Source organism: Diceros bicornis, chromosome 16 (assembly GCF_020826845.1).
Source record: "Diceros bicornis minor isolate mBicDic1 chromosome 16, mDicBic1.mat.cur, whole genome shotgun sequence".
NCBI classification, from domain to species: Eukaryota; Metazoa; Chordata; class Mammalia; order Perissodactyla; family Rhinocerotidae; genus Diceros; species Diceros bicornis.
Genome location: NC_080755.1, coordinates 39,804,814 through 39,830,772, shown reverse-complemented (window position 1 = coordinate 39,830,772; position 25,959 = coordinate 39,804,814). Strand labels below are relative to the sequence as shown.

General features: G+C 39.4%; 1 protein-coding gene across 8 annotated transcripts in view; it reads left to right on the top strand.

Annotated features, from left to right (window-relative positions):
* Nucleotides 1-1,800: 1,800 nt before the first annotated feature.
* The window catches only part of PIAS2 (protein inhibitor of activated STAT 2), a 98,817-nt gene continuing 74,658 nt past the window's right edge, over nucleotides 1,801-25,959 (top strand). For 5 of the 8 annotated variants that reach the window (XM_058557050.1, XM_058557046.1, XM_058557044.1 and 2 more), the window contains exon 1: nucleotides 1,801-1,929. In XM_058557050.1, coding sequence (XP_058413033.1) covers nucleotides 1,906-1,929 — 24 coding nt within the window. In that variant the 5' untranslated portion in view covers nucleotides 1,801-1,905. Of the gene's footprint in view, nucleotides 1,930-14,595; nucleotides 14,658-16,958; nucleotides 17,068-25,959 lie in introns of those variants that run through there. The other 3 variants (XM_058557047.1, XM_058557048.1, XR_009222450.1) reach the window with 3 other exon arrangements.

The window sequence follows — 25,959 nt, the reverse complement described above, 5'->3', positions numbered from 1 at the left end:
GATCTAATCACCGCAGCAAGGAGCACATTAGTTATTATTGGCTTAGGCCAGTCTGGGGTAGCATCTAGAACTCTTTGCAGTCAAACCTACCCAACCCTACAACGAACACTACAAACACGTCTCAGTACTGCCTTGCTTCTCTTACAGTTTTGTGTTCATGTTGGTCCCTCTTATGCATCGTAAGCTGCTTGGTGGAAGGGCTGTATTGTATTCTCTTCAACTTCATATTCCCCCAAAGCTCCTAGCCCACAGTGGCCTTCACTTAATGTCTATTGAACAATGCTAAACTCTACTGAAGTGGAAACCAAGGCCTAAGGAGAATAAGCTAAGATCAAGAATAAGCCAAGCTAAGACATAAAGTTAATGGTAGAGAGCCAGAATTACAACCTACTGCAGATACTGTTCATTCATTCTTTCATTCATTAAACAAAAAGGAGGCCAAACTACTTGGCAGGCATTTATCCGTCATTACAGTGTAGTGGGTTTAAACATTTTTTGAGATAAAAATTTCAAACAATAATTATTATTTATATAATAATCACACAAATACCTACATAATTACCATGGAAAAATATTCTGAAGCAAAAGTTCAGGGCCGACAAGCAGTCATGGAGAGGGACTTGAATTGAAACGGGGCACCTAGGTTTAGGGGTCTGAAGAAGTGATGCGTAGACTGAGACCTGAAGGATGAAGAGTTAGAGAGGCAGAGGGAAGGAGTTGGAAATTATTCTTGGCCCAGAGATCAACAATCAGAGGTCTTCAACAGTGGTGGCAGTGGGGAGAGTCTGATGGAGGAACCGAAACAAGTGCAGTGCTGGTGTAGTGAGGGAGCGTGGGAAGAGGCAGTAAGCAGGACCCAGATTAAACAGGGCCTTGTCAATTGTATTAAGTGCTTTAAAGTCTCTTTGTGGGTGGGTACCATCCACCTCTTCAAGGAAACTGAACCCTGGACTTAGTCCAGCGAATTTCTGGAGCAGCTTCACTCAGCATCTTCCCTCATCCTTTGTCAGCACGTCTGGGGTGCCATCAAACTTCCTTCGGTCTTCTCTGCCGTTGGCATTTCATTCTTTCCTAGCTTTTCATCAGGGCCCTTCTGAGCACTCTCTTATTTCGGTTCTCCCCCAGCCCGCCCCCAACTCTGCAGTCCGCGATGTTCAGTCGTCCTTCAAAGTCAGACACAATCAGCCAGGTGAGGACGTCGAGGCTATCAGCAATCTAAAGAGGCCTCGCCAAGCCGGCACCATCAGATCGGCACAATAGCTTACCCAACACCCACATTTAGATTGTTCCCACAACTACTGTGGGGGACGGTTTCGTTCGCTGCTGCTTCCTCCGTCCACAGCCACCGTGGGGAACGGCACCGTAAGAATTTTCCCGAAATGTTCCTGTCACGGGTCCCGGCCACCTTCTTCCTCGCCGCCGCTCCCCCGTGCCTGGCTCTCCCTCAGGCCCGCCGGTAACGCTGCCGTCGCGACGCCGCTTCACGGAGTCGGGCCGGCCCTCGGCGCCGGGGAGGGAAGGTACCGCGCCGGGCTGAGGAGGGCACAGCGACCGGGCCAGGCGCCGGAAGGCGGGCAGGAGGCGGGCGGGCGGACAGCAGAGGGCGGGAGCTGAGGCGAAACGAACGCCTCGCGCGGGGAGCGCGGACAGAAGACGCGGACGGAAGGTGGCGGGGCGTGTGGGCGACGGGAGCCGGGAGGCGGGGCGGCGCGCGCCGGGGGCGGGGCTCTCGCGCCGGTCACGTGACGGGCCCGGCAGCAGCGGCGGCGGCGGCCGCGGCGTCTTTAGCGGCGCCCAGTGCAGGATGGTGCTGGAGGCGGCGGAGGCGGCCGTGGTGGCGGCGGCGTCGTTGGCGGCAGCGGGAGGGGGTGCGGTGGCGGCAGCGGCGCCCGCGGGTGGTATAAAATGGCGGATTTCGAGGAGTTGAGGGTAAGCGGGGGCGCGGGAGTGGAGAGTGGAGGCCGCGGGGGAGGGGAGGGGCGGCGGGGAGCCGCAACGTCGCCGGCCGCCACCTTCTTGTTTCGCGGGGACCGGTTGGCGGAGCCCCGAGCCCCGGCCCGCGTCCGAGCGGGCGCCGGGGCGGGCGGGGGAGGGGAGCGGGGCGGCTGAGGACTGCCGGGCCGCACGGGGAGGCGGGCCTGGGGCCCAGGGAAGCCGGCCGGTGGGTCCGGCCACGGTTTCGCACACCTGGCGCGAGGGCTGGGGCCGCCCTCGGGAGGGGCTGGTGGGGACCCGTCTTCCCCGTTTATTTTAAGGGCTGAGGTGGGAAGGCGGATTTGCTCCTCCACCTTCGCGAAGGGGGTACGTGTCTGCGGCGATTCCGAAGTCTACTTGCTACTGACTTGGTGCGAGACTGTTTTCTGAAATGTGAAGTTGCGTTTAGGAATTCTCTGTCCTCTTATGGCTGATGCTACCGTTTAGTCAGATCTGTCACGAGAAAGGCCCCTTCCTCCCGCAGTGCTTCCTCAACATCTGGGAGGGAAGCGTGGTCTTTGGGAACCCTGCCTTCGATAATCGGCCTTACACCTTGATATTTCGTTAGTGGCATGGGGAGAAAGCCGCGAAATCCGTGTTGCCAGGAGGTTTGTGAACTCGTTTTGCTCTTGAGGAAAAACGTTTTTCTTCCTAGCCTTAGAACAAGGTCACAACTTTGTTCATGCCTTTGTGTAGTAGAGGTTCGAAATGAGTGTGCTGGGAGTAGAACGGAAGAGGTATTTTTCCCCGGGCTGATAACCTTCAGAGTCCTCAACTGAAACAAAACTGTGATAAACGAGCCGGATTTGTTTTATGGCTCGCTGAATTACTGGCGACAGAAATGGGATACTTAAGGACGGAAACCCTGATTTAAGGAAAAAAAAATCAAAGTAGAGATGAATGTGAACTTGAAATTAACTGCGACCAATTTACACAACATAGACGTATGATGTTAGGGTTACTTTTTCAGAATAAGAGGGAAGAGGAATCCAGTGAAAGATTTAGTTTTGTATGTTTGTTATTGTTTTTCGGCGACCGGTGGGGGGAAGGTTGTTGGCTGATTACCTGGCTGGTACGGTGGACATCAGCAGAAGAACATATTCATGATTCTGATCTAAAGGGAGATTGTTTCATAGTTTGCATAATGCCTGCCATTTTCCTTCCGGCTGTTTCAAAAAGAATTACTTAATTCCCAGTAAAGAGAAAAGTATATTAATGCATTTTGTGCCCTGTACTAGTTTGAACAGAGAACCATGGTAGTAGGTAAAGGGTGTTCATGTTGATAAGTGTAAGGGTTTTAGTATCTCACAGCCGCTGCTGTAGAGCTTTTAACACCTGTGGAGCTTTTGAAGCCAGGCCTGAGCCTTACCTGTGTAAATTCATGCATTAGGTTTATAATAGATTGAGAAGACTGAAGTTTGAAGTTAAATTTATTTTACCTGCAATATCTTTTTTTTTTGCTTTTTCTTGGGGAAGATCAGCCCTGAGCTAACACCCATGCCAATCCTCCTCTTTTTGCTGAGGAAGACCAGCTCTGAGCTAACATCTATTGCCAATCTTCCTCCTTTTTTTCCTTTTTTCTCCCCAAAGCCCCAGTAGATAGTTGTATGTCATAGTTGCACATCCTTCCAGTTGCTGTATGTGGGACGCCACCTCAGCATGGCCCGACAAGTGTTGTGTTGGTGTGTGCCGGGGAGGGATCTGAACCTGGGCTGCCAGTAGTGGAGCGTGCCCGCTTAACCGCTAAGCCACGGGGTGGGCCTCTGCAATATCATTTTAATTTTTGTGTAGTAACTGGTGTATACAACTTTTCCTCTTCTAAGATTTTTTTTTTTGCTGAGAAAAATTAGTCCTGAGCTAACATCTGTGCCAATCTTCCTCTATTTTGTATGTGGGTCGTGGCCACAGCATGGCTGCAGAGGAGTGGTGTAGGTCCCCGTGTCGTCGTCGTCGTCCCCCCCCCCCCCCAACCAACCCAGGCGGACAAAGTTGAGCATGCTGAACTTAACTGCTAGGCCACAGGGCTGGCCCCCATAAGATTTTTTATTGTTGAAAACTTTTCCAAGACTTGTATTAGACTTTTATAAATGTTGTTAGTCAAAGCTTAATAAAAAGCGGAGAACTTATTTACCAGCATGGGGCAGAAAGGACAGTCAGTGTTTTAGGTTGGAGTGGAACCAGGAACTGGAAAGTGGTTGGAAACTAAAGAAGCTTTTCTCTTTTTCTGTCTACCCCCCATCTTCCCCTCCCTCCCATTTCCTCCTTCTTGCCCTTCCATTTTGTTTTGTGAGGCAGCTTCATCATCTCTTTCAATAATCAGCTGTCTTTTTTTCTCCTTGTACTTGATAGAAGGATAGCCCCCTCCCCCACAGTTCACATTAGGTGACCCGCAGAGACTGACTGGGGAGAGTTTTCAGAGGAGGGAAGGGTATGGGCTGTGTAGATACTGGAAGTTACCCGCTCCAGTCTTTGCCTTAGCTGCTCAGTGGCATCTTTTACATTTAAAGATGAACAATATCTCTCTCCCCATTGCAAACAGTGATGATCATGATGATGATAATGGCAGATATCCGTTATAATATAGTGCTTATTATATGCCTGGCTCTGGTCTAAGCCCTTTACGTATATACTTATTTAGTTCTCACAACAATTCTGTGAAGAAGTTTGAGGCACAGAGAGATTAAGTAAGCTGACCTGGATCACACAGCTGGAGACTGGAAGACCTGGGACTTTTACCCTCAGATATCTAGCTTTAGAGTCAGTGCTTTTCAGAGTCTGAGCTATACTGCTCTGTTCAGTTTCCATCAAGTCCAGGTGTGCTCCTGGCCATCTGTGGACGAAATTGAATGATAAATGACCAACATCCTTCTTATGTGACACATAATATTGGAGGGAAAACAGGACAACTGACTAAAAATCTGATTAGAAAGGAGGAAAAGGGGAAGAAACATCTGGGGCTTTCTAAATGGTCCCTGCTTCAGAATATATTCTGGTGGTCAGAGTGATAGTAAATTAAAGGACAAGGAAAAATCATGGGCATTAGTTTGTTGGCTAACTTCTTGGCGGTAGAGGAAATGGTTAGTGGACCTGGACGCCACATATTTGGCTACTGATATTGCTACTGGGAGGATTTCCATTATCTTTGTCCATTATCATTCAGGACCACTCCCTAGGGGCCTCTATAATCAGAGCAGGTCACTTTTGGCTGGTGCTGCCGGCTTCTGGACTGGAGGTCAGGAATTTGGGGAAAGGTCATCCTCTCTATACTTAATGACGCTTGTGCTTTTGCTTTTTAGGCTTGGGGGAATCGGGTCATTTGATGAGGCAACTCCTCTAGAACCTTAAGAGGCCTGACAATTTCAGTTTTTGAGACTGCTATGTGAGCCAATACCAGAGATCTTGTCCAGTCGTAGCAGATTATGGCAGTCCTACACTTGGCAACTTGCAGTTCAAGTGATCAGTAGAATACCAGCACACCTCACTTGCAGTTCTTCTGGGAGAGAGGATCTGATTGGTTGAGCTTAGGTGAGGGTCCACTTTTCTAATCATCTTTAGCCCGGAGGTTGGAGTTAGTCATACAAACCTGACTCATGAGATCATCCTGATAGGTTGAGGGAAAGGAAAGGGCAACTTCTCTGTGAAGGGAAATTGTGGGCTGTGTAGTCAAAGATGATTATCCTAATGCATCATGTATTAGAAGCTTTCAAGGTGCTAGAGAAGAGATTACTCAATTCACCAGTTGCTTGCTTACAGCGTTTATCTTGGTAGGAATTTGTGAATTAACTAATTAGTTGTGAATTAACCTGGAACGAGCTCATAAAATCTGATGGCATGGACCTCTGTCACTGCCCTGCTGTCTCCCTCCATAATAGTCTCTAGTGGAGCCAACCACAGGGGTGGAGAAGATGCAGAAGAGTTGGGGTCCTGAAGTCCCTCATCTCTTCCTCAACCAGAGCAGCTTTTTTACCCTTTTCTTCTTTAGTTGTGTAATTCCATACTCTGGGCTGCTGGTGCAGTCCTTCTTAAAAAGGTCCCTGCTACAATTTAACCTGGTTAATCCACTCTCCCTACTTCTTTCCATTCAAGTTTGGGGGTGGAGGGTGGGGGTCTATTGTAGTAATATTCTTTTTTTCTTTTTCTTTTTTTGTGAGGAAGATCAGCCCTGAGCCAACATCCATGCCAATCCTCCTCTTTTTGCTGAGGAAGACTGGCCCTAGGCTAACATCCGTGCCCATCTTCCTCTACTTTATATGGGACGCCGCCACAGCATGGCCCCACAAGTGGTGCATCGGTGCGCGCCTGGGATCCGAACCCGGGCCACCAGCAGTGGAGCGCGCACACTTAACTGCTACGCCACAGGGCCGGCCCCTATTCTTTTTTTTTTTTAAAGAATCTCTCTGTTATAGTCCTCATCCCCTTCCTTTTATGCTTTGAGAGTTTATCATCTCTGTGTGTCAGGGAATGAGTGTGAATGTGAGTGCAAGAGTCTGGTGTGTATTTGGGCTAGTGAAAGAGCCAGTGATTATAACTTTCTTAACAGATACTGGTAAACCATACACAGAAGACCTTTTCTACTAAGAGGCTCAGGTAATTCTGTAACAGATTTTCTGCCTAGAAGGCTTGAGTGTTTGATTCCTTACACCTAGGAGGACTTGCCATCCTGGTAGCTTCAGGTGTTTCTCGGATGCAGAGGGAGAAGGGGAAGTTAATGGGGTATTTGAGGCTAGAGGTCCTCATCCCTCCTACCCCCCAACTATTGGGCAAAGAAGTAGATTAATAGATATGATAAATGTAACAGAATCCACCATGTGATTCAAAACTATTATTAATGGACACAACTAAAATTTCCAGGAAGACTTCACTTGAGATCGTGTGTGACAGCACATTGAAAACTAAATATTTAATTTAAAATGAAATAGATAAATTTTAATAGTAAACCAAGATATTCTTAGCTATAGTAGACAGTTTTGCATTTGTTTGCTCCTTAGGTCTCTGCCCTCCCTCTGGTAAACATGAATATCTTTTCTGATAAAGCTGACATTTTTCTAACTATAATGTTCTCCAGATGTTTCTCTTTTCTCAGCATTTTTGCCTTTGTTTTTCTGGATTGGATCTTAGCTAGTCCATTTTTAAAATTTTTTATTGAGATATAATTTACATACCATAAAATTCAGCCTTTTAAAGTGTTCAGTTCAAGGCTGGCCCCGTGGCTTAGCGGTTAAGTGCGTGCGCTCCGCTACTGGCACCCGGGTTCGGATCCTGGGCACGCACTGACGCACCGCTTCTCTGGCCGTGCTGAGGCCGTGTCCCACATACAGCAACTAGAAGGATGTGCAGCTATGACATACAACTATCTACTGGGGCTTTGGGGGGAAAAAAAACAGGAGGAGGATTGGCAATAGATGTTAGCTCAGAGCTAGTCTTCCTCAGCAAAAAGAGGAGGATTAGCATGGGTGTTAGCTCAGGGCTGATCTTCCTCAAACAAAAAAATAAATAAGTAAATAAAACTGTTTAAAAAAATAAGTAAATAAGGTGTCCAGTTCAGTGGTTTTGGTCTGTTCACAAAGTTGTGCAACCATCTAATTCCAGAACATTTTCATCACCCCAAAAGAAATCCCATTCCCATTAGCAGTTACTCCCTATTCCCTCTTTCCCCTAGCCCTCAGCATCCTCTAATCTATTTTCTGTCTCTGTGGATTTGCCTATTCTGGACATTTCATAGAAATAGAATCATATATGTAACTTTTTGTGCCTGGCTTCTGTCACTTAACATAACTTGTTCAGGAGTCACTTATGTTGTAGCATATATCAGTACTTCATTCCTTTTTATGGCTGAATAGTATTCTCTGTATGGAATATACCTACCACATTTTGTTTATCCATTTGTGAATTTATGTACATTTGGGTTGTTTCCACTTTTTGACTAGTGTAAACATTCATCTACAAGTGTATAATTTTTGTGTGGACATATGTTTTCAGTTTTCTTGGATAGATACCTAGGAGTGGAATTGCTGAGTCATGTGGTGACTTGATGTTTAAGTTTTGCAAGGAACTGCTGAACTGTTTTCCAAAAGTGCTACACCATTTTACATTCCCACCAGCAGTGTATAAGGATTCTGATTTCTCCACATCCTCACCCTTGTGAATGTGAAGTGGTATCTCATTGTAGTTTTGATTTACATTTCCCTGATGGACTAATGATGTCGAGCATCTTTTCATGTCTTTATTGACCATTTGTAAATCATCTTTGGAGAAATGTCTGTTTAAACCTTTTGCCCATTTTTTAATTGGGTTATTGGTTTTTTATTATTAAATTTAAGTTCTGTGTGTATTCTAGATACAAGTTCTTTGTCAGATATATGGTTTGCAAATATTTTCTTTTTGTGGAGTTTTTCGTTTTCTTGATAGTGTACTTTGAAGCACAAAAGTTTTTAATTTTGACGAGGTTTAATTTATCTTTTTTGTTTCTATTTTTGCTTGTTCTTTTGATGTTAAATCTAAGAAACCATTGGCTAATCCATTGTCATAAAGATTTATACCTGTTTTTGTCTAAGAGTTTATAGTTTCAGTTTTTACATTTAGGTTGTTGATCCATTTTGAGTTAATTTTTGCTTATGGTGTGGAATAGGGATCCAGCTTCTGTTGCATGTGGGTATCCAGTTTTCTCAACACTATTTGTTGAGACAATTCTTTCTCCGTTTAGTTGTCTTGGTAGCTAGTCTGTTTTTATTCAGGTAAGGAATTGCACAATTGAATTGAAGAAAAAGTGATGTATGGAATCAATTGGTATCATAGTCCAAACTATTCTCTGTGAATGTTCATTTTGAACCCACTAGTAACATGGCCTTTTTCCTAGAGTTCTTTGGAAAATGGTATGAAACAAATAAGATTTTTTGTGAGTTTATAGAGAACAGTATGAACTTAACATAGACATTTAGAGCTCTCCATTTGGTTGTTCATACAAGTCAGTAAAAGCAGATCTTGATTATGTCACAGAAGGTGTGTTTTTTGATATTAGCATTAGGGATACATGGTTATTGACTGTATGACCTTGGACAAGTTATTTGACCTTTTCTCTAATGTGGAAAATGGTTTTAATAACATTTTCTTTTCTTTTTTTTTTGTGAGGAAGATCAGCCTTGAGCTAACATCCATGCTAATCCTCCTCTTTTTGCTGAGGAAGGCCAGCTCTGAGCTAAAGTCTATTGCCAATTCTCCTCCTTTTTTTTCCCCAAAGCCCCAGTAGATAGTTGTATGTCATAGTTGCACATCCTTCTAGTTGCTGTATGTGGGACGCGGCCTCAGCATGGCCGGAGAAGCGGTGCGTCGGTGCGCGCCCGGGATCCAGACCTGGGGCCACCAGTAGCGGAGCACACGCACTTGACCGCTAAGCCACGGGGCCGGCCCTAATAACATTTTTTATTCACTTATTTCCATTCCTTATTTTTTTTTAAATGAAAGCAATACTTATGCTGACAATGCAGAAAAATTTAAAAGTCCTTCTTTCCCATTAAGTCCCATTCCTAATATAACTGTCTTTAACTTTTTAATGTTTTTTTAGGTTAATTCCAAAACTCAAAAATACCACATATCTTTCTGTGTCTTGATTTTTTCTTTCAACTCCAAACAGTATGTATTGCTTGACTCTGTAGGAGATAAGAAATTTAGATCGTTATGGTTTCCACCTGTGCTATCACTTTGATTTCTACCAGTTACATTTTCATTCCTAGTTCTGCTATTATTTTTAACTTTTTGTAATAAATTTCTATTTCTTGACCTATTAATTTTATTTTTTTAATAATTTTATTTATTTATTTTTTCCCCCAAAGCCCCAGCAGATAGTTGTAGGTCATAGCTGCACATCCTTCTAGTTGCTGTATGTGGGACGCGGCCTCAGCATGGCTGGAGAATCAGTGTGTTGGTGCGCGCCCGGGATTGAACCCGGGCCGCCAGCCGCGGAGCACGCGCACTTAACCGCTAAGCCACGGGGCCGGCCCTTGACCTATTAATTTTAGACAGTATCTCTTCAGTTCCCAGTCTTTCAGAGAAGGATTTAACACATCTATTTCCCTTTGCTCCTCCTACCTCCACCCTTCCTCTCCTTCCAGCCTTCATTTTCTTTTACATTGTCAAGATTTATAGCATTTATATTATGGCTTATAACTCTTCTAAACTTTTCTGTGCTTCTACAGGAAGATTTTAGAAATTGAGTACTAATAGCCAGCCTTTGTAATATGTATGCTGTTTTGTAAGTATTAGTCACTGTAGAACTAAGTAGTGCGGAGCTGTAGAGGAACTTGACTTCTGTTATTAAACTCGTGCTCCTTAAAGGAGAAATATAACAAAGCCCTGCTTGAGTGAGGAGAGCTCATGAAAATTATTTTTAAAATTTAATATTACATTGTATTCTCATCTTGTAACCATTCACCTTTTCTTGAAGATTGGCTTTCTGGAGCTCTCAACCTTCCTTTTCTAATTTGGGCAGCTTGCCTTCTTGATCTGCTATACAGCTGTCATCCTGGGATTACTTGACATTGCACTCCTGGGTTAGCTTTGTTGTTATTTGGATCCCGTGTCTTTCTGTTTTTTAAATTCCTTTTTTGATTTTACTGAAATATAATCTTGAGTAGTTGTTTTAGGGATATGCCGGTGATAAACACACTAATTTCTTGAATATTTGAAAATGGCTTGCCATTGTTTCTGATTGAAAGTTTAGGTATAGAATTACAAGTTGATAATACAGTTTTTCCCTTAGAACTTTGAAAGCTTCTCCTAGGAATTTAAAACATCCAGTAATAAAGGTCCTTTGCAAATCTGATGGTTATCCTTTTGTAGTAGCCTTGTTTACAATCCTTATGGTGATCTCTATCTTTGGTGTTGTGAAATGGGTCCAGGTGTAGGCCTTTTTCATTCCTTTTGGTGAGTACCTTTTTAGTTCTAAGACTCTTTGGTATCGGGAATTACCTTTTATTTCTTTGATAATTTCTTTCCCTCCTTGTCTGTTTTCTCTGAGACTCTTGACAGGTGAATGTTGGACTTCCCAGGTTGACGTTTTATTTGTTTACACGCTGGAAGATTTCCTTGACTTTGTCTTTGAACTCTTCTATAGAATTTATTTGAGTAATTATATTTTTAATTTATAAGAGCTTTATCTTTTTTTCTGTCTCCTTTTTTTTTCTTTTTTTTTTTTTTTTTTGTGAGGAAGATCAGCCCTGAGCTAACATCTGCCAATCCTCCTCTTTTTGCTGAGGAAGACTGGCCCTGGGCCAACATCCGTGCCCATCAGCTAACATCCGTGCCCATCTTCCTCCACTCTCTATGGGACGCCGCCACAGCGTGGCTTGCCAAGCGGTGCGTCGGTTAGCGCCTGGGATCCGAACTGGCGAACCCTGGCCCGCTGCAGCAGAGTGCGCGCACTCAACTGCTTGTGCCACCAGGCCGGCCCCTCTTTCTTCTTTTTCAATAGCAACCTGTCCTTGATTTATGGGGGAAAATGCTTTGAACTCTGTGAGGATGCTAATTCCTTTAAAAAGTTCGCAAGACAGTTCTCTGAATTGGCAGTTGTAATTGTGGTTTATGCATTTGGGTATACCACACTAATTTTTTATTTTTTAAATATTTAAGTTATTTAATAGGTACAAAAGATTATTTATAATAGGTAAGGTATAGGTAAACAAACAGGCACGTACCTACCACCCAAGTTAAGAAATAGTTCAAGAGCCGGCCCCGTGGCTTATCCATTAAGTGCGTGCGCTCCCCTACTGGTGGCCCGGGTTCGGATCCTGGGCGCGCACCCACGCACTGCCTCTCCGGCCCTGCTGAGGCCGCGTCCCACATACAGCAGCTAGAAGGATGTCCAACTATGACATACAACTATCTACTGGGGCTTTGGGGGAAAAAAACAGGAGGAAGATTGGCAATAGATGTTAGCTCAGAGCTGGTCTTCCTCAGCAAAAAAGAGAGGATTAGCACGGATGTTAGCTCAGGGCTGATATTCCTCACAAAAAAAAAAAAAAAAAAAGAAATAGTTCAATACATTAGGTCAGCAGGGTGGCCTTCCCTGGTCTCTTTTACATTATATAGATATATAATAGTGTGTGTATATATATCAATCACATTATATATATATAAATTTTTATGTTTTAAAATTTTATGCAAATAGAATAATACTGTGTGTATTTTTTTTTTTTCCCCTTTTTCTCCCCAAAGCCCGAGTAGATAGTTGTATGCCACAGTTGCACATCCTTCTAGTTGCTGTATGTGGGACGCTGCCTCAGCATGGCCGGACAAGTGGTGTGTCGGTGCTCACCTGGGATCTGAACCCGGGCTGCCAGCAGAGGAGTGTGCGCACTTAACCGCTGAGCCACGGGGCCGGCCCCCTGTTTTTTTTTTTTTTTTTTTAATCATTTTTGATTTTCTATTGTATGAATACCAGTTTATCCATTCTCTTGTTGGAAATGTAGTTTCCATTTTTTTTTTTCCTATTACAGGTCCACAAATCCCTTATTCACACTTTAGAAATCCAAAAAGCTCTGGAAATGCAAAAAAAAAACCTATAAATTTTCTGCAAATTTACTTTGTGAAAAAACCTAACCTGAACTGATGTGACACTTTTTGTAGTTTTTTTCAATCTCATTTAGTGTGAATATCTGTATGTTTCACTGTAGAAATTCTAGGAGTAGAATTGCTGGGACTTAAGGATATGTGCATCTTCAACAATACTGAGTAATGCCAGATATTTTCCAAAGAGGATGGTATCATTATTTGCTCCCTCCAGCAATGCAGAAGTTATCATTGCTTAGCTTTCTTACTAACACTTTTATCAGCCTTTAAAACCTTTTACCAGTGAGTATAAAATAGTACTTTTTAGTTTTCAGTTTTTCCCTTTTGCTATTGAGGTTGAGTATCTTTTTATTGTGCTGATTAACATGTTCTTCCCTCTTCTGAGATTTTGTTCATGGCTTTTGCCCATGTTTGGACTAGGTTTAAAAACAAATTTTCTTACTGATTTGTAATGCTTTTACAGTTGGGTCTATCTGTACTGTCTGGATTCTAGTCTGTTAGTCTATGCTAACAGCACCATCACATTGTTTTAATTACTATAACTTTGTAACAACTTCCATAAAAACAAACTTCTCTTGATATAGGGCATACATATAGAAAGTACACAGATCATGAGAGTCCAGCTGGATGAATTTTTTCCATAGAACCATATGCAGGTGAAGAAATAGAACGTTACCAGCACCCTAGAGACTTCCCCTGAGTCTCCTCCCAGTGACTAACCTCCTTTTCCTCCAGGATACCTACTGGCTTGACTTTAACATCTTAGATTAGTTTTGCCTGTTTTTTGAACCTTATATAAGTGGAACCATGTAATGTATATGTATCTTGTGTCTGATTTTTTTTTTCTCAATTTTGTTTGTAAGATTCATCCATATTGTATGTCGTCGTAGTTCGTTCATTCCTTTCCACTAGCAAAATAATAGACTTCCAGTTGCTCCACGTCCTTTCTTGTCCACCCTTTTAATTTCAGACATTTTGGTGAATGTTTAGTGGTTTTAATTTGCATTCCCCAATGAGTAATGATGTTAAGCCCCTTTTAATGTACTTATGGCCATTTGGCTATCTTTTGTGACATGGCTTGCCAAGTTTTTTGCCCATTTTTGTATTGGGCCATCTGTCTTTTTCATAACTGATTTGTAGGAGGTTATTTTATATCCTGGATACTAGCTCTTGCAGGTTATATTTTGCAAATATCTTCTCATTTCTCCAGCCCTGTAAGTCTATTCGAAGTTCTCCTTGACTTCTCAACCTTTCCATTGCCCTTTACCCATTGGCAAATATCTGTAGGGGAAAAGGGGCATCAAATGTTGGACTCCATTTTCTAGGCTTCCCTTCTTTCCACAGTCTTGGTCTCACAGGTCCTTGCTGCCTTTGTAGTGCTTCATGCCTTCAAACAGATGATTTTATATTGGGTTCAGTTTTTAAGTTTTCACAGGAAGGGTTGGTCTGAAACAGTCTAGTCCATCATTGAGGGACACAGAAGTAGGCCAGGTCCTCCTGCCTTATAGTTCTTCAAGGAACTTCTTGGCTGTTTGCTCCTCCATATAATTTTAGAATCATCTTTTTAAGTTATGTAGATAACACACATACAACCTGTTGGGATTTTGATGGGAAATGCGTTGAATCTGTAAACCAGTTTGGAGAGAACTAACATTTTGTTAAGTTTTCTTAACCATGAACACTGTAATCTCCATTTATTTAGGTCTTTTACAATGCCTTTCAATAAAATTTTATAATTTTCTTCAACTGAACTATTGCAAATATTTTGTTTAGATTTATTTCTACGTATCTTATTTCAAATCATAAATGATATTTTTATAATTATGTTTTCTACCTTGCTGGTGTATAGAAGTACAATTTGACTTTGTATAACAACCTTGCTGTAATCCTCATTGTGAAAAATTATCTGTAGAATTCTTTTGGATTTTCTGTGTAGACAGACCTGTCTGTGAATAATGACCTCTTTGTTTCCTCCTTTCCAATTCTTATGCTTTTTTTTCTTTCTTTTTCTTGTCTTAATGTGCTGGCTAGGATCTCCAGTACAATGTTGAATAGAAGCGGTGATGGGGGCATCCTGATCTTGTTCCTGATTTTAAAGGGAATGCTCTCAGAGTTTCACAGTTAAGTATGATGCTTGCTGTAGGTTTATTGTAGATAAGCTTTTCAGATAAAGGATGTTCCTTTCTATTATTAGTTTGCTAATTTTTAAAAAAAAAATCACGAATGGATGTTGAATTTTATCAAAAGCTTTTTCTGCATCTTTTGAGGGGATCATATGTTTTTCTTCTGTAACTTGTTAATATGGTGAAATACATTGATTTTCTAATATTTAAATGAAGCTTGTGTTCCAAGTATCAAGTCAACTCTGATCTGTCAGTCTCTTTTTCGTTATTGGACTCAGTTTGAAGATAGTTAATTTAGGATTTTTGCCTCTAATGAGTAATATTGACCTATAATTTTTTACAAATGTATTTTTCCTCTTTCTGCTGAAAGAGTTTTTTGTAAGATTAGAATGATCTGTTTCTTAAGTGTTTGGTAGAACTTCTTTGTGAAATTGTAACTGGTGTTTTCTTTGTGGGACGTTTCTTAACCACTGATTCAATTGCTTTGGTTATAGGATTGTTCATATTTTCAATTTCCAAACTAGTTTTGGTAGGTTATACTTTTATAAAAAGTTGTCTGTTTCATCCATGTTCTTGAATTTATGGCATTAAGTTGTTAATCTCTAATTTTGTAGTACCTGTAGGTCATGTCCTTTTTATCTTTTTTTTAATGCCTTTGTCTTAATCAGTTTTAAAAGCTAAAAGTTTGCCAATTTTAAAAGACTTTTAAAAGAATCAAATTTTTGTCTTTTTTATGCTCTTTAATGTATCTTTCCCCCATTTCATTAATTTCTGCTCTTCATTTCTTTATTCCTTATACTTCTTTGGGTTTATGTCTTTGCTTTTTCTAATTTCTTAAGTTGGATGCCTTGCTTAATTTTCAGTGTTTTAACTTAGGCATTTAAGACCATGAATTTCTATGTGCTGCTTCCCTTGCATCACACAAGTTTTGATTTGCAGTATTTTCATTATTTTTCACTTGTATTTTTCTGTTTTCCACTGTGGATTCTTTAATTTATGAGTTATTTAAAAGTTTTATTTCCAAACATATGGGAGTTCCTTTAGTTATTGATTTGTAATTGTATTGTGGTTAGGCAGCATGATTTGTGTGATACCACTCCTTTGAAATTTGTTGAGACTCTGGTCAGTTTTTATAATTTTTGTTTGTACTTGAAGAGAATGTGTATTTTCCAGTTGTTGGCACAATGTTTTATATACGTCCAGTAGTTAGGCTTGTTAATTCTGATGTTCACATCTTATATCTTTATGTTTTTAGAGAGCAGAAGTATATTAATCTTTTACTAGAATGGTGTTTTTTTTTTTTTTTTTCAGTTTTTCCTTGTAGTTCTATCATTTTTTAAAATATTTTCAAATTGTTACTAGGATATGAAAGTTTAAATTTATTATATTTTTCTGTTGAGTTGAAACTTTTTCTCTGTGTAGTGACTATGGCTAGGAATGCTTTTTGTATTACATACTACTCTTTGATATTACTGTACCTATACTATTTTTCTTTTGGTCAGCTAATTTTGCCTGGTTTTTAAAATTCCCCCTCTCCCTACATTTTTGTGTTCTTTTGTTTTAGTTTTATCTCTTGTGAATATCATGCTATTGAATTTTAAAAAAATTAATCTGCTCCAATAGTCTTGGTCTTGTAATTTTAAATTAAACTTTTTATTAAGCTAATTGTCAGTTCACTCACAGTTGTAAGAAATAGTACAGAGATATCCTGTGTACTCTTTACCCAGTCTCCCCTAGTGGTAAAATCTTGCAAAACCAGTACAATGTCACAACCAGGATATTGACATTGAAACAATCAAGATACAGACCATTTCCATCACAACAAGGATCCCTCATATTATCATTTTTATAGTCACATCCATTTCCTTCCCTCCCCTTCCCTTCCCCTTAATCTCTGTGACCCACTCATCTGTTCTTCATTTTTATGATTCTGTCTTTTCAAGAATGTTATATGAATGGAATCATACAGTATGTTACCTTTTGGGTTTGGTTTTTTTCACTCAGCATAATTTTCTGGAAATTCATCCGTGTTGTTATATGTGTTAATATTTCATCCCTTTTTATTGCGGAGAGTATTCCATGGTATGAATTTGTTTAATCATTTAGCTGTTGAAAGACATATGGATAGTTTACAATTTTTGTCTGTTATGAATAAAAGTGCTATAAAGATTTGTGCATAGGTTTTTTTGTGTGAACATAAGTTTTCGTTTCTCTGGGATAAATGCCCAGGCGTGCAATTGCTGGGTTGTATGGTTATTGTACATATAGTTTTTTAAGAACTTGCAAACTGTTTTCCAGAGTGGCTGTACCATTTTACATCCCTACCAGCAATGTATGGAGTGATCCAGTTTCTCTGCATCCTCGCCAGCATTTGGTGTTATCACTGTTTTTCATTTTAGCCATTCTGGTATGTATCTAGTGATATCTCAGTGAGGTTTTAATTTGCATTCTCCTAATGGCTAATGATACTGAACATATTTTCGTGTGTTTGTTTTTCATCTGTATATCCCATTGATGAAATGTCTCTTCATGTCTTTTATTCTTTTTCTAATTGGATTGTTTTTTTCTGTTGAGTTTTGAGAGTTCTTGATATATTCTAGATACTAGTCCTTTGTTGGATATGTGGTTTGCAAATATTTTCTCCAAGCCTCTTGATTGCCTTTTCATCCTTTTAATAGGGTCTTGCAGAGCACAAGTTTTTAATTTTTGTGCAGTCCAATGTATCATTTTTTTCTTTTGTGGAAAAATTTAAGTTCAAGTCTAAGAACTCTTTGCCTAGCCTTAGATCCTGAAGATTTTCTTCTTTGCTTTTTCCTAAAAGTTTTATAGCTTTATTCTAACATTTAGGTCTGTGATCCATTTGGAGTTAATTTTTGTGTAATATGTGAGACTTAGGTGGAAGTTCATTTTTTTGTCTATGGGATGTGCAATTGTTCCAGCACCATTTGTTGAGAGGCTGTCTTTCCTCCATTGAGTTACTTTTGCACCTTTGTGAAAAACTATTTGGATATGTTTGTGTAAGTTTATTTTTGGGTTCTCTGTTCTGTTCCATTGACCTATGTGTCTGTCTCTCTGCTAATACCACAGAGGTTTGATTATTAAGCCAAGTTGTGAAATGGGATAGACTGATTCCTCTATTCTTTTTCAAAATTATTTTAGCTCATCTAGTTCCTTTGCCTTTCTGTATAAATTTTAGAATAATCTTACCTATATCTATAAAAAGTCTTGGTGGGATTTGGGTAGGAATTGTGTTAAATCTGTGTATCAGTTTAGGGAAAATTGGTGTTATTACTTTGTTGAGTCTTAGAATCCGTGAAGAATCCATTTATTTAGATCTTCTTAGACTTCTTTCATTAGCATTTTGTAGTTTTCAGCATAAATCCTGTACATGTTTTGTTATGTTCTTACACATATGTGTTTTCATTTTCTTTGGAGTTGTGCTTTTAACTTCTGGCCACATGTTCTTTGTTATTATATAGAGATGTGATTGGTATTTGTGTATTGGTCTTGTATCCTGTGACCTTGCTGAATTCAGTTGTTAGTTATAGGAGTTTTGTAGATTCATTGGGATCTGCAAATACAGGCAGTTTTATTTTTTTATTTCCAAGCTGTATGCCTTTTATTTCCTTTCCTTGTCTTTCCACTAGCTAGAACTTCCAGCATTACGCTGATTAAGAGTGGTGAGAGTAGACATCCTTACCTCATTGCCAGTCTTAGGGGGAAGCATTCAATCTTTCACCATTAAGTGTAATGTTAGCTCTAGATTTTTTTGTAGGTGCTTTCTATTAAGTTGAGGAAGTTTTTCTCTATTCTGAGAGTTTTTATCATGAGTGGGTGTTGAATTTGTCAAATGCTTTTTCTGCATTGATTGATATGATCCTGTATTTTTTTTTTTTTTTAGCTATTAGTAAAGTGTACTAATTGATTTCAAACATTAAACCAGCCTTGCATCCCTGGAGTAAACCTCACTTGGTCATGGTGTATAATTCTTTTTATATGTAGGTGCATTCTATTTACTAATATTTTTGTGAAGTATTTTAGCATCTATATTCATGAGGGATATTGGTTTGTAGTTTTATTTTTTGTACTGTCTTTGTTTGGTTTTGGTATCGGGGTAATACTAGCTTCATAAAATTAATTTGGAAGTATTCTCTCATCTTCTATTTTCTGGACGAAATTATTTAGAATTGGTGTTAATTCTTCTTTAAATGTTCAGTAGAATTCTCCAGTAAAATCATGTGGGCCTGGTAGGAGCCGGCCTGATGGCGTAGTGGTTAAGTTCACATGCTCTGCTTTGGTGGCTCTGGGGTTGCAGGTTCGGATCCCGGGCACAGACCTACGCACTGCTTATCAAGCCACGCTGTGGCAGGCATTCCACATATAAAGTAGAGGAAGATGGGCATGGATGTTAGCCCAGGGCCAATCTTCCTCAGCAAAAAGAGGAGGATTGGCAACAGATGTTACCTCAGGGCTAATCTTCCTTACCAAAAAAAGAAAAAAAAATCATCTGGGCCTGGTAATATCTTTTCTGGGAGTTTTAAAATTATGAATTAAATTCCCTGAGTATTTAGAGGGATATTCAAATTATCTATTTCATATTGGGTGAGTTTTGGTTGTATTTTCCAAGGAATTGGTCTTTTTCATCTAAGTTGCCAAATTCATGTGTGTAGAGTTGTTCTTAGTATTCCCATATTATCTTGTTGATGTCTGCAGTTTCTGTGGTGATTTCCCTTCATCTTGCTCTTTTAATTGGAGAGTTTATTTCATTTTTATTTGTTGGGATTATGAATATATTTGCATTTATTTTTACCCTTTCATTTTGTGCTCTTCTACTTTGTCTGTTTTGTTTCCCCATCTGTTTTCTTGCCACCTTTTGGGTTGACTTTTTTCCTTCTTGCTTTCTCATGTTTTCCCCATTTTACTAGTTGTGAAATTATGTACTTTTTTTTGCTTTCTCACAGACTCTTGAAGTTTTCTTGAATTTTCTCTTGAAATTTTAAATATATGTATGTGAGTCTAAAATTATTATCTTTTCCTTTCGCACCTGTAGCATACTTTAAACTGCTCACCATCCCACCAACTTATGTGCATGCCATTATTGCCCAGCATTTTTGTTCTGTCTGTTCTTAGCTTCCCCAGTTATACTATAATTTTTACAGTAAGTGTTTGTTTAGGCTAATCACCCCCTCCCCGGGTTTGTCATTGTCTTTGCTCATCATTCTGTTATCTTAGTACTCATTCCTCTAGATTACTCTCCATTCAGCAGTGATGGGCTTTTTACTGTCCCTTCAGTGTGTTAGGCATACTTTCCTCTTCAGGACTTTTGTACCTGCTGCGTCCTGTGCCTTGGAATGTTTTTCCTCAGATGTCTGTTGGGTGCTTTCTTTCTTTCTTTTTTTTTGTGAGGAAGATCGGCCCTGAGCTAACATCTGCCAATCCTCCTCTTTTTGCTGAGGAAGACTGGCCCTGGGCTAACATCCATGCCCATCTTCCTCCACTTTATATGGGACGCTGCCACAGCATGGCTTGCCAAGTGGTGTGTCGGTGCGCGCCCGGGATCCGAACCGGCGAACCCCGGGCCGGCCCCCCCCCATTGGGTGTTTTCTTACTCCTTCAGTCACTTATTCAGTTACCTTCTCAGTGAGACCATCTCTCTTTAAAATTGCAAATCCTCTACCTCTTCACTCCCTGTTTCCTTTCTGCCTTTATTTTTGTCCATTGTATTTATCACCACCTGCCGTATTATATATTTTATTTAATTCTTTATAAGTTTGATCTGTCAAGCTCTTTAACTCACTAGTCATTCATTGGAATTTTGTTATATTTATAACTTTATTTGGGGATATTTGACATCTTTTCAGTATTTACTATTTTTATCTAGTAACATGATATATTCTTTAATTTATTCAAGGGTTCTTTTATGTTCTGTGATATTTTTTTTATGTAGCTCTTGCAAAATTTTTTAATTTATGCCTTTGTATTTTATATTTTTTAGTTAGATTTATTTTTTAAGATATTCTTTTTCCTTATCAGTCATTTGAAAATTATTTGATATATAGAAAATTCAACAAATTTTGTTGACTTATTTATTATTATTGGGTCTAATTTTTCAGTGGATTCTCTTATATTTCCAATGTAAAAAGTCCTATCATTTGTAAATTATAAATGTTAACTTTTTTTTTAATTTTAAAGGTATTTATTTATTTTTGTAAGATCAGCTTTGAGCTAACATCCATGCTGATCCTCCTCTTTTTGCTCAGGAAGACTGGCCCTGGGCTAACATCTGTGCCCATCTTTCTTTACTTCATATGGGATGCCGCCACAGCATGGCGTGACAAGCAGTGCCTCGGTTCGCTCCCGGGATCCGAACCCAGGCATCCGAACCCAGGCTGCCAGCAGCCGAGCGCACGCACTTAACCGCTATGCCACAGAGCTGGCCCCTAAATGTTAACTTCTTTTTAAATTTTTATTTTCTAGACGGTCTGGAATAATTCTGAGTGACGACATAATATATGTTTTATAGGTCTTCATGATCTGCTGTTTCATCTTTAAGTATGATATTTGCTATTGATTTCTGATAGATACCCTTTATCATGTTAGCAGAGTTTCTTTCTATTCCTGTTTGTTGAGACGTTTTATCAGGAATGGATAGGATTTTATCAAATGCCCTTCTAACGTTTAGCCAGATAATCATATTGTCACTGAACCAAGTGGGCTCACCTCCTGCGAGTTAAACGAGACTCTACACCAGTGGAATTTGTCTCGTAAAGTGTATTTGTGGCAAATAAGAGACCATGAGAAATCATTTCCAAAATCATGGTGTCCCTGAACAAAGGGAAGCAAGGACCTTTTATTTTAGATGGGGAATGAATATTCAAAAGGTAGAGGTGGATATTCACTTGCTCAGGCTCAGCTGGAAAACATGCTTCCATATACACTGCAGGTTATGGTGAGAAGACCTAAGCTCCTCCTGGAGAGATCTTAGCATTAAAAATAAGGCAAAGGTCATGGGCGCAGCTCTTGTGGTGAGGCTTGGTCTGGTTCTGGGTGGTTGGTGGTTGCATCTCCTTAACATAGCAAAAAGGGAAAAAAAACAATTTGGAAACACAGTTAAATGCTTCCAGACCCACCCTTGAGTTCCTCGGGGCACCTAGTCAGTGACAATATGGCTTTCTTTTAACCAATAAAGCTTTTTGTATTGTTTTCCTTGTTTTAACAGTTTTCGGAATAATAATGAGTTTGTTCTCCAATATCCTCTAAAGGATATCAGTGAGTTGTTTTTTTAAGTATCATGAACAAATGATTTTTTAATATATTTGATATGTTTGAAATCGACGCAGTTATTGTTCTTTTTGATGCTCACATTGTCTTATCTTGGGCTGCTGGGCTGTTTTCTGTGTCCTTCTGATAAGAAGTAGTCTTTGATAACTTCTTTGCTTTCTGGTATGATAAAATGTTCTAGGCTCATCTTGTGTATTTTCTACCCAGACTTGCAATTAGTCATTTCCTTGAGGAGCCTGGGCTCCTTTTGTGGAAAATGGTATTTAGGCTATAATCTCTTTTTCCCTACGTTCAAACTAACATTTTTTGTGTAATTAAATCTAGAATACTTTTAGATTTGTAGTAAAGTTGGGAAGATAGAACAGAGAGTTGCCATATACCCCACAACCAGTTTTTCCTATTTGAATAAACTTTTTAATCATGGAAACATTTTTACATTTACAAAGGTGGAGAATTCCCCATGTACCCAATACTCAGCTTTAGCAGTTACCACCTCTGATCTTTTCATGTATGTCCCTACCCATTCCCCCCAAGTGATTTTTTTTTCAAATTTCAAATAATGTTTTATTTTTTATTATTTTTTAGATTGTGTTATAATTGAATCGAGATATAATAATATAATTACATTAGTTTCAGGTGTACAACCTGATGATTTGATATTTATATATTGTGTAGTGATCACCACAATAAGTCAGATTAACATCCATCACTTTACATAGTTAGAAAAATAATTTTTTTTCCCCTGTGATGAGAACTTTTAAGATCTACTCTTTTAGCAACTTTCAAATATGCAGTACGGTATTCTAAACTACGGTCACCGTGCCGTACAATACATCCACATGACTTGTTCATTTTATAACTGGAAGTTTATACCTTTTGACTCCCTTCACCCATTTTTACTACCCACAACAGCCATGTGCCACCCACGTGCCTCTGGAAACCATCAATCTGTTCTCTGTATTGTTTTTGTTTTTAGATTCCACATATAAGTATGAGATCATATGGTATTTGTTTTTCTTTGTCTGACTTATTTCACTTAGCATAGTGCCCTCCAGGTCCATCCATGTTGTCACAGGTCGCAGGATTTCATTTTCTTTATGGCTGAATAATATTCCATTATATATATGTATATATGCCACAGCTTCTTTATCCATTCATCCATCCATGGACACTTAGGTTGTTTCCATATCTTGGCTATTCTAAATAATGTTACAATGAACATAGGGGTGCATATGTCATTTCAAGTTAGTGTTTTTGTCTTCTTCGGATAAATACCCAGAAGTGGAATTGCTGGATCATATGGTAGTTCTATTTTTAATTTTTGGGGGGAACTTGCATTCTATTTTACATAGGGGCCACACTAATTTACATTCCCACCAACAGTGCAGAAGGGTTCCCTTTTCTCCACATGGTTGCCAACACTTGTTATTTCTTGTCTTTTTGATAGTTGCCATTCTAACAGGTGTGAGATGATATCTCATTGTGGTTTTGATTTACATTTCCCTGATGATTAGTGATGTTGAGCATCTTTTCATGTACCTGTTGGCCATCTCTATGTCTTTTTTGGAAAAATGTCTGTTTAGATCTTCTGCCCATTTTTTATTTGGATTTTTTTTTGCTATTGAATTTTATGAGTTCTTTATGTATTTTGGATATTAACCCCTTATCAGATAGTTTACAAATATTTTCTCCCATTCAGTAGGTTGCCTTTTCATTTTGCTGATGGTTTCCTTTGCTGTGCGGAAGCTTTTTAGTTTGATGTAGTCCCAACTGGCTTTTTGGCTTTTGTTTCTTTTGCTTTAGGTGTCAGATTAAAAAAATCATCGCCAAGACCTGTGTCAGGGAGTTTACTGCCTATGTTTTCTCCTAGTTTTATGGTTTCAGGTCTTACATTGGAGTCTGTAATCCATTTTGAGTTAATTTTTTGTGTATAGTGTAAGATAGTGGTCTAGTTTCATTTTTTTGCATGTGGTTGTCCAGTTTTCCCAGCATCATTTATTGAAGAGACCATCCTTTTCCCATTGTATATTCTTGGCTCCTTTGTTGTAAGTTAATTGACCATACATGTATGGGTTTATTTCTGGGCTCTCTGTTCTGTTCCATTGATCTTTGTGTCTGATTTATGCTGATACCTCACTGGTTTTTGTTTTTTGTTTTTTTTTTTGTGAGGAAGATTAGCCCTGAGCTAATATCTGTTGCCAATCCTCCTCTTTTTGCTGAGGAAGATCGGCCCTGGGCTAACATCTGTGCCCATCTTCCTCTACTTTATATGGGACGCCGCCACAACATGGCTTGACAAGCGGTGTGTTGGTCCACGCTCGGGATCTGAAACTGCAAACCCTGAGCTGACAAAGCTGTGTGTGCAAACTTAACCACTACATCACTGGACAGCCCCATGATACCTTAGTGTTCTGATGCTATAGCTTTGTAATATAGTTTGAAATCAGAGAGCGTGATGCCTCCAGCTTTTTTCTTCTTTCTCAAGATTGCTTTGGCTATTTGAGATCCCGCAAATAATTTTCAAGGAAACCCCATATAAGTGTAATTTCATCCATAAATATTGAAATATGTGACTTAAGGATAGAGATCATCTTAACCAAGTAATTTAATAAGTTTATGTTAAACCATTTTTATTTTCCTAAATTAAACTATATTTGAGTACATTGAGGGATTTTGTGTCTGTACTCACAGGAAACGTTAATGTGTTAGAAAAAGACTTCTTATGGTCCATATCAGGAAGTGAGAAAGAATAGGTGGTTTACTAGGCCCCCTATTCATCAGGCTTTTGTCTAAAATTTTGGTTGTATGAGTGGACTCCCTGTTGAAGTTTGAAAACTAATAATTTGCGTATGTTAAAAATTTTGTGTTTTGTGTTCAACAGATTTTTCTGTTTGTCTTCTAACATGTATTTGACTTTATGGCTTTTATCCTCTTGAATAGTTTAAGGAACAGAATTCCATCTTTGAGGGCTTAGTAAAATTTATTTAGCAGCAGGATGGACTGGATAAAACTCACTTGAAAAAAAATTTATATTAAAGATGTAGACTTAAGAGGTGGGTGGAGAACAGTAGCTCAAATCATTCTTGGTAGTATTAATAGCAGGCTCACCCTACCTGGTGACGGCTGAAACTTGGTTGAAGGCTGAATTAAAAAAAAAAATAGCCGTCACTTTAAGAAGAGATGGGACCTAGCAAGGTTTGTCAAGAAAAACATATTCATAGAATTTGACTTAGTAAGCTCCTTAGAGAGTATCTGAGTAGTAAGTGCTAAATAAAGGAGAGTTTTTGTTGTTGTTTGTTTTTAAATAGAAGTTGATGACCAGAGGGATGAAGTGACTTTCCCGGTGTCCTTAGTCTTGATGCTAGGACCAGACATACGTACACCTACTGATTGCTGTTGTGAAGTTTTCCACAGGACACCATTGACTCTCAAAGCTATCATCTTTGGGCCAGTGCTTGGCAGTCCTTTCTCTTTGCAGCATTTTGCAGTGCAAAGACTCTCCTGTCTGCTGTTGTGTGCTTTGCTCTTCCCCAAATCAGGGGATTTCTTTTTTGCTTCAGAATCTCGTGATTCAACATTCATAGTTCTAAGCCTTTATCTCTTTCTTCCTTTTTGTTTTTACATTTACAGTAGCTAATAGAGCCAATTGCATTAGCATTCTTTGCCAAATAAAGTTACCATTGGAAATAAGTGATATGAGACTTCCCAGAAATTCCTTTTTGAGAGCCAAGCTTAGGGTGACTTTGTGTTCTATTTTGTCATTTCTGTAAAATAAGTTTCCTTAAAAGTAAGAATATGTGAAAATAAGAGGAAGGAGGGAAACAAAGTAATGAATTCCAAGTTAGTTTGATTTCTTTAGAAAGCATCAATGATATCTTGAATCGTATAACTGCCTTTGTTGGTGTTAGTGTTCTCTATGATTTATTGTTGCTTATGCTACTGTAAATAAGCAAATTTCACTTGAAGTATTTATTAGGATTGGGGACTTTGAGAAAGATGCATTGCATCTCTTGCTTGG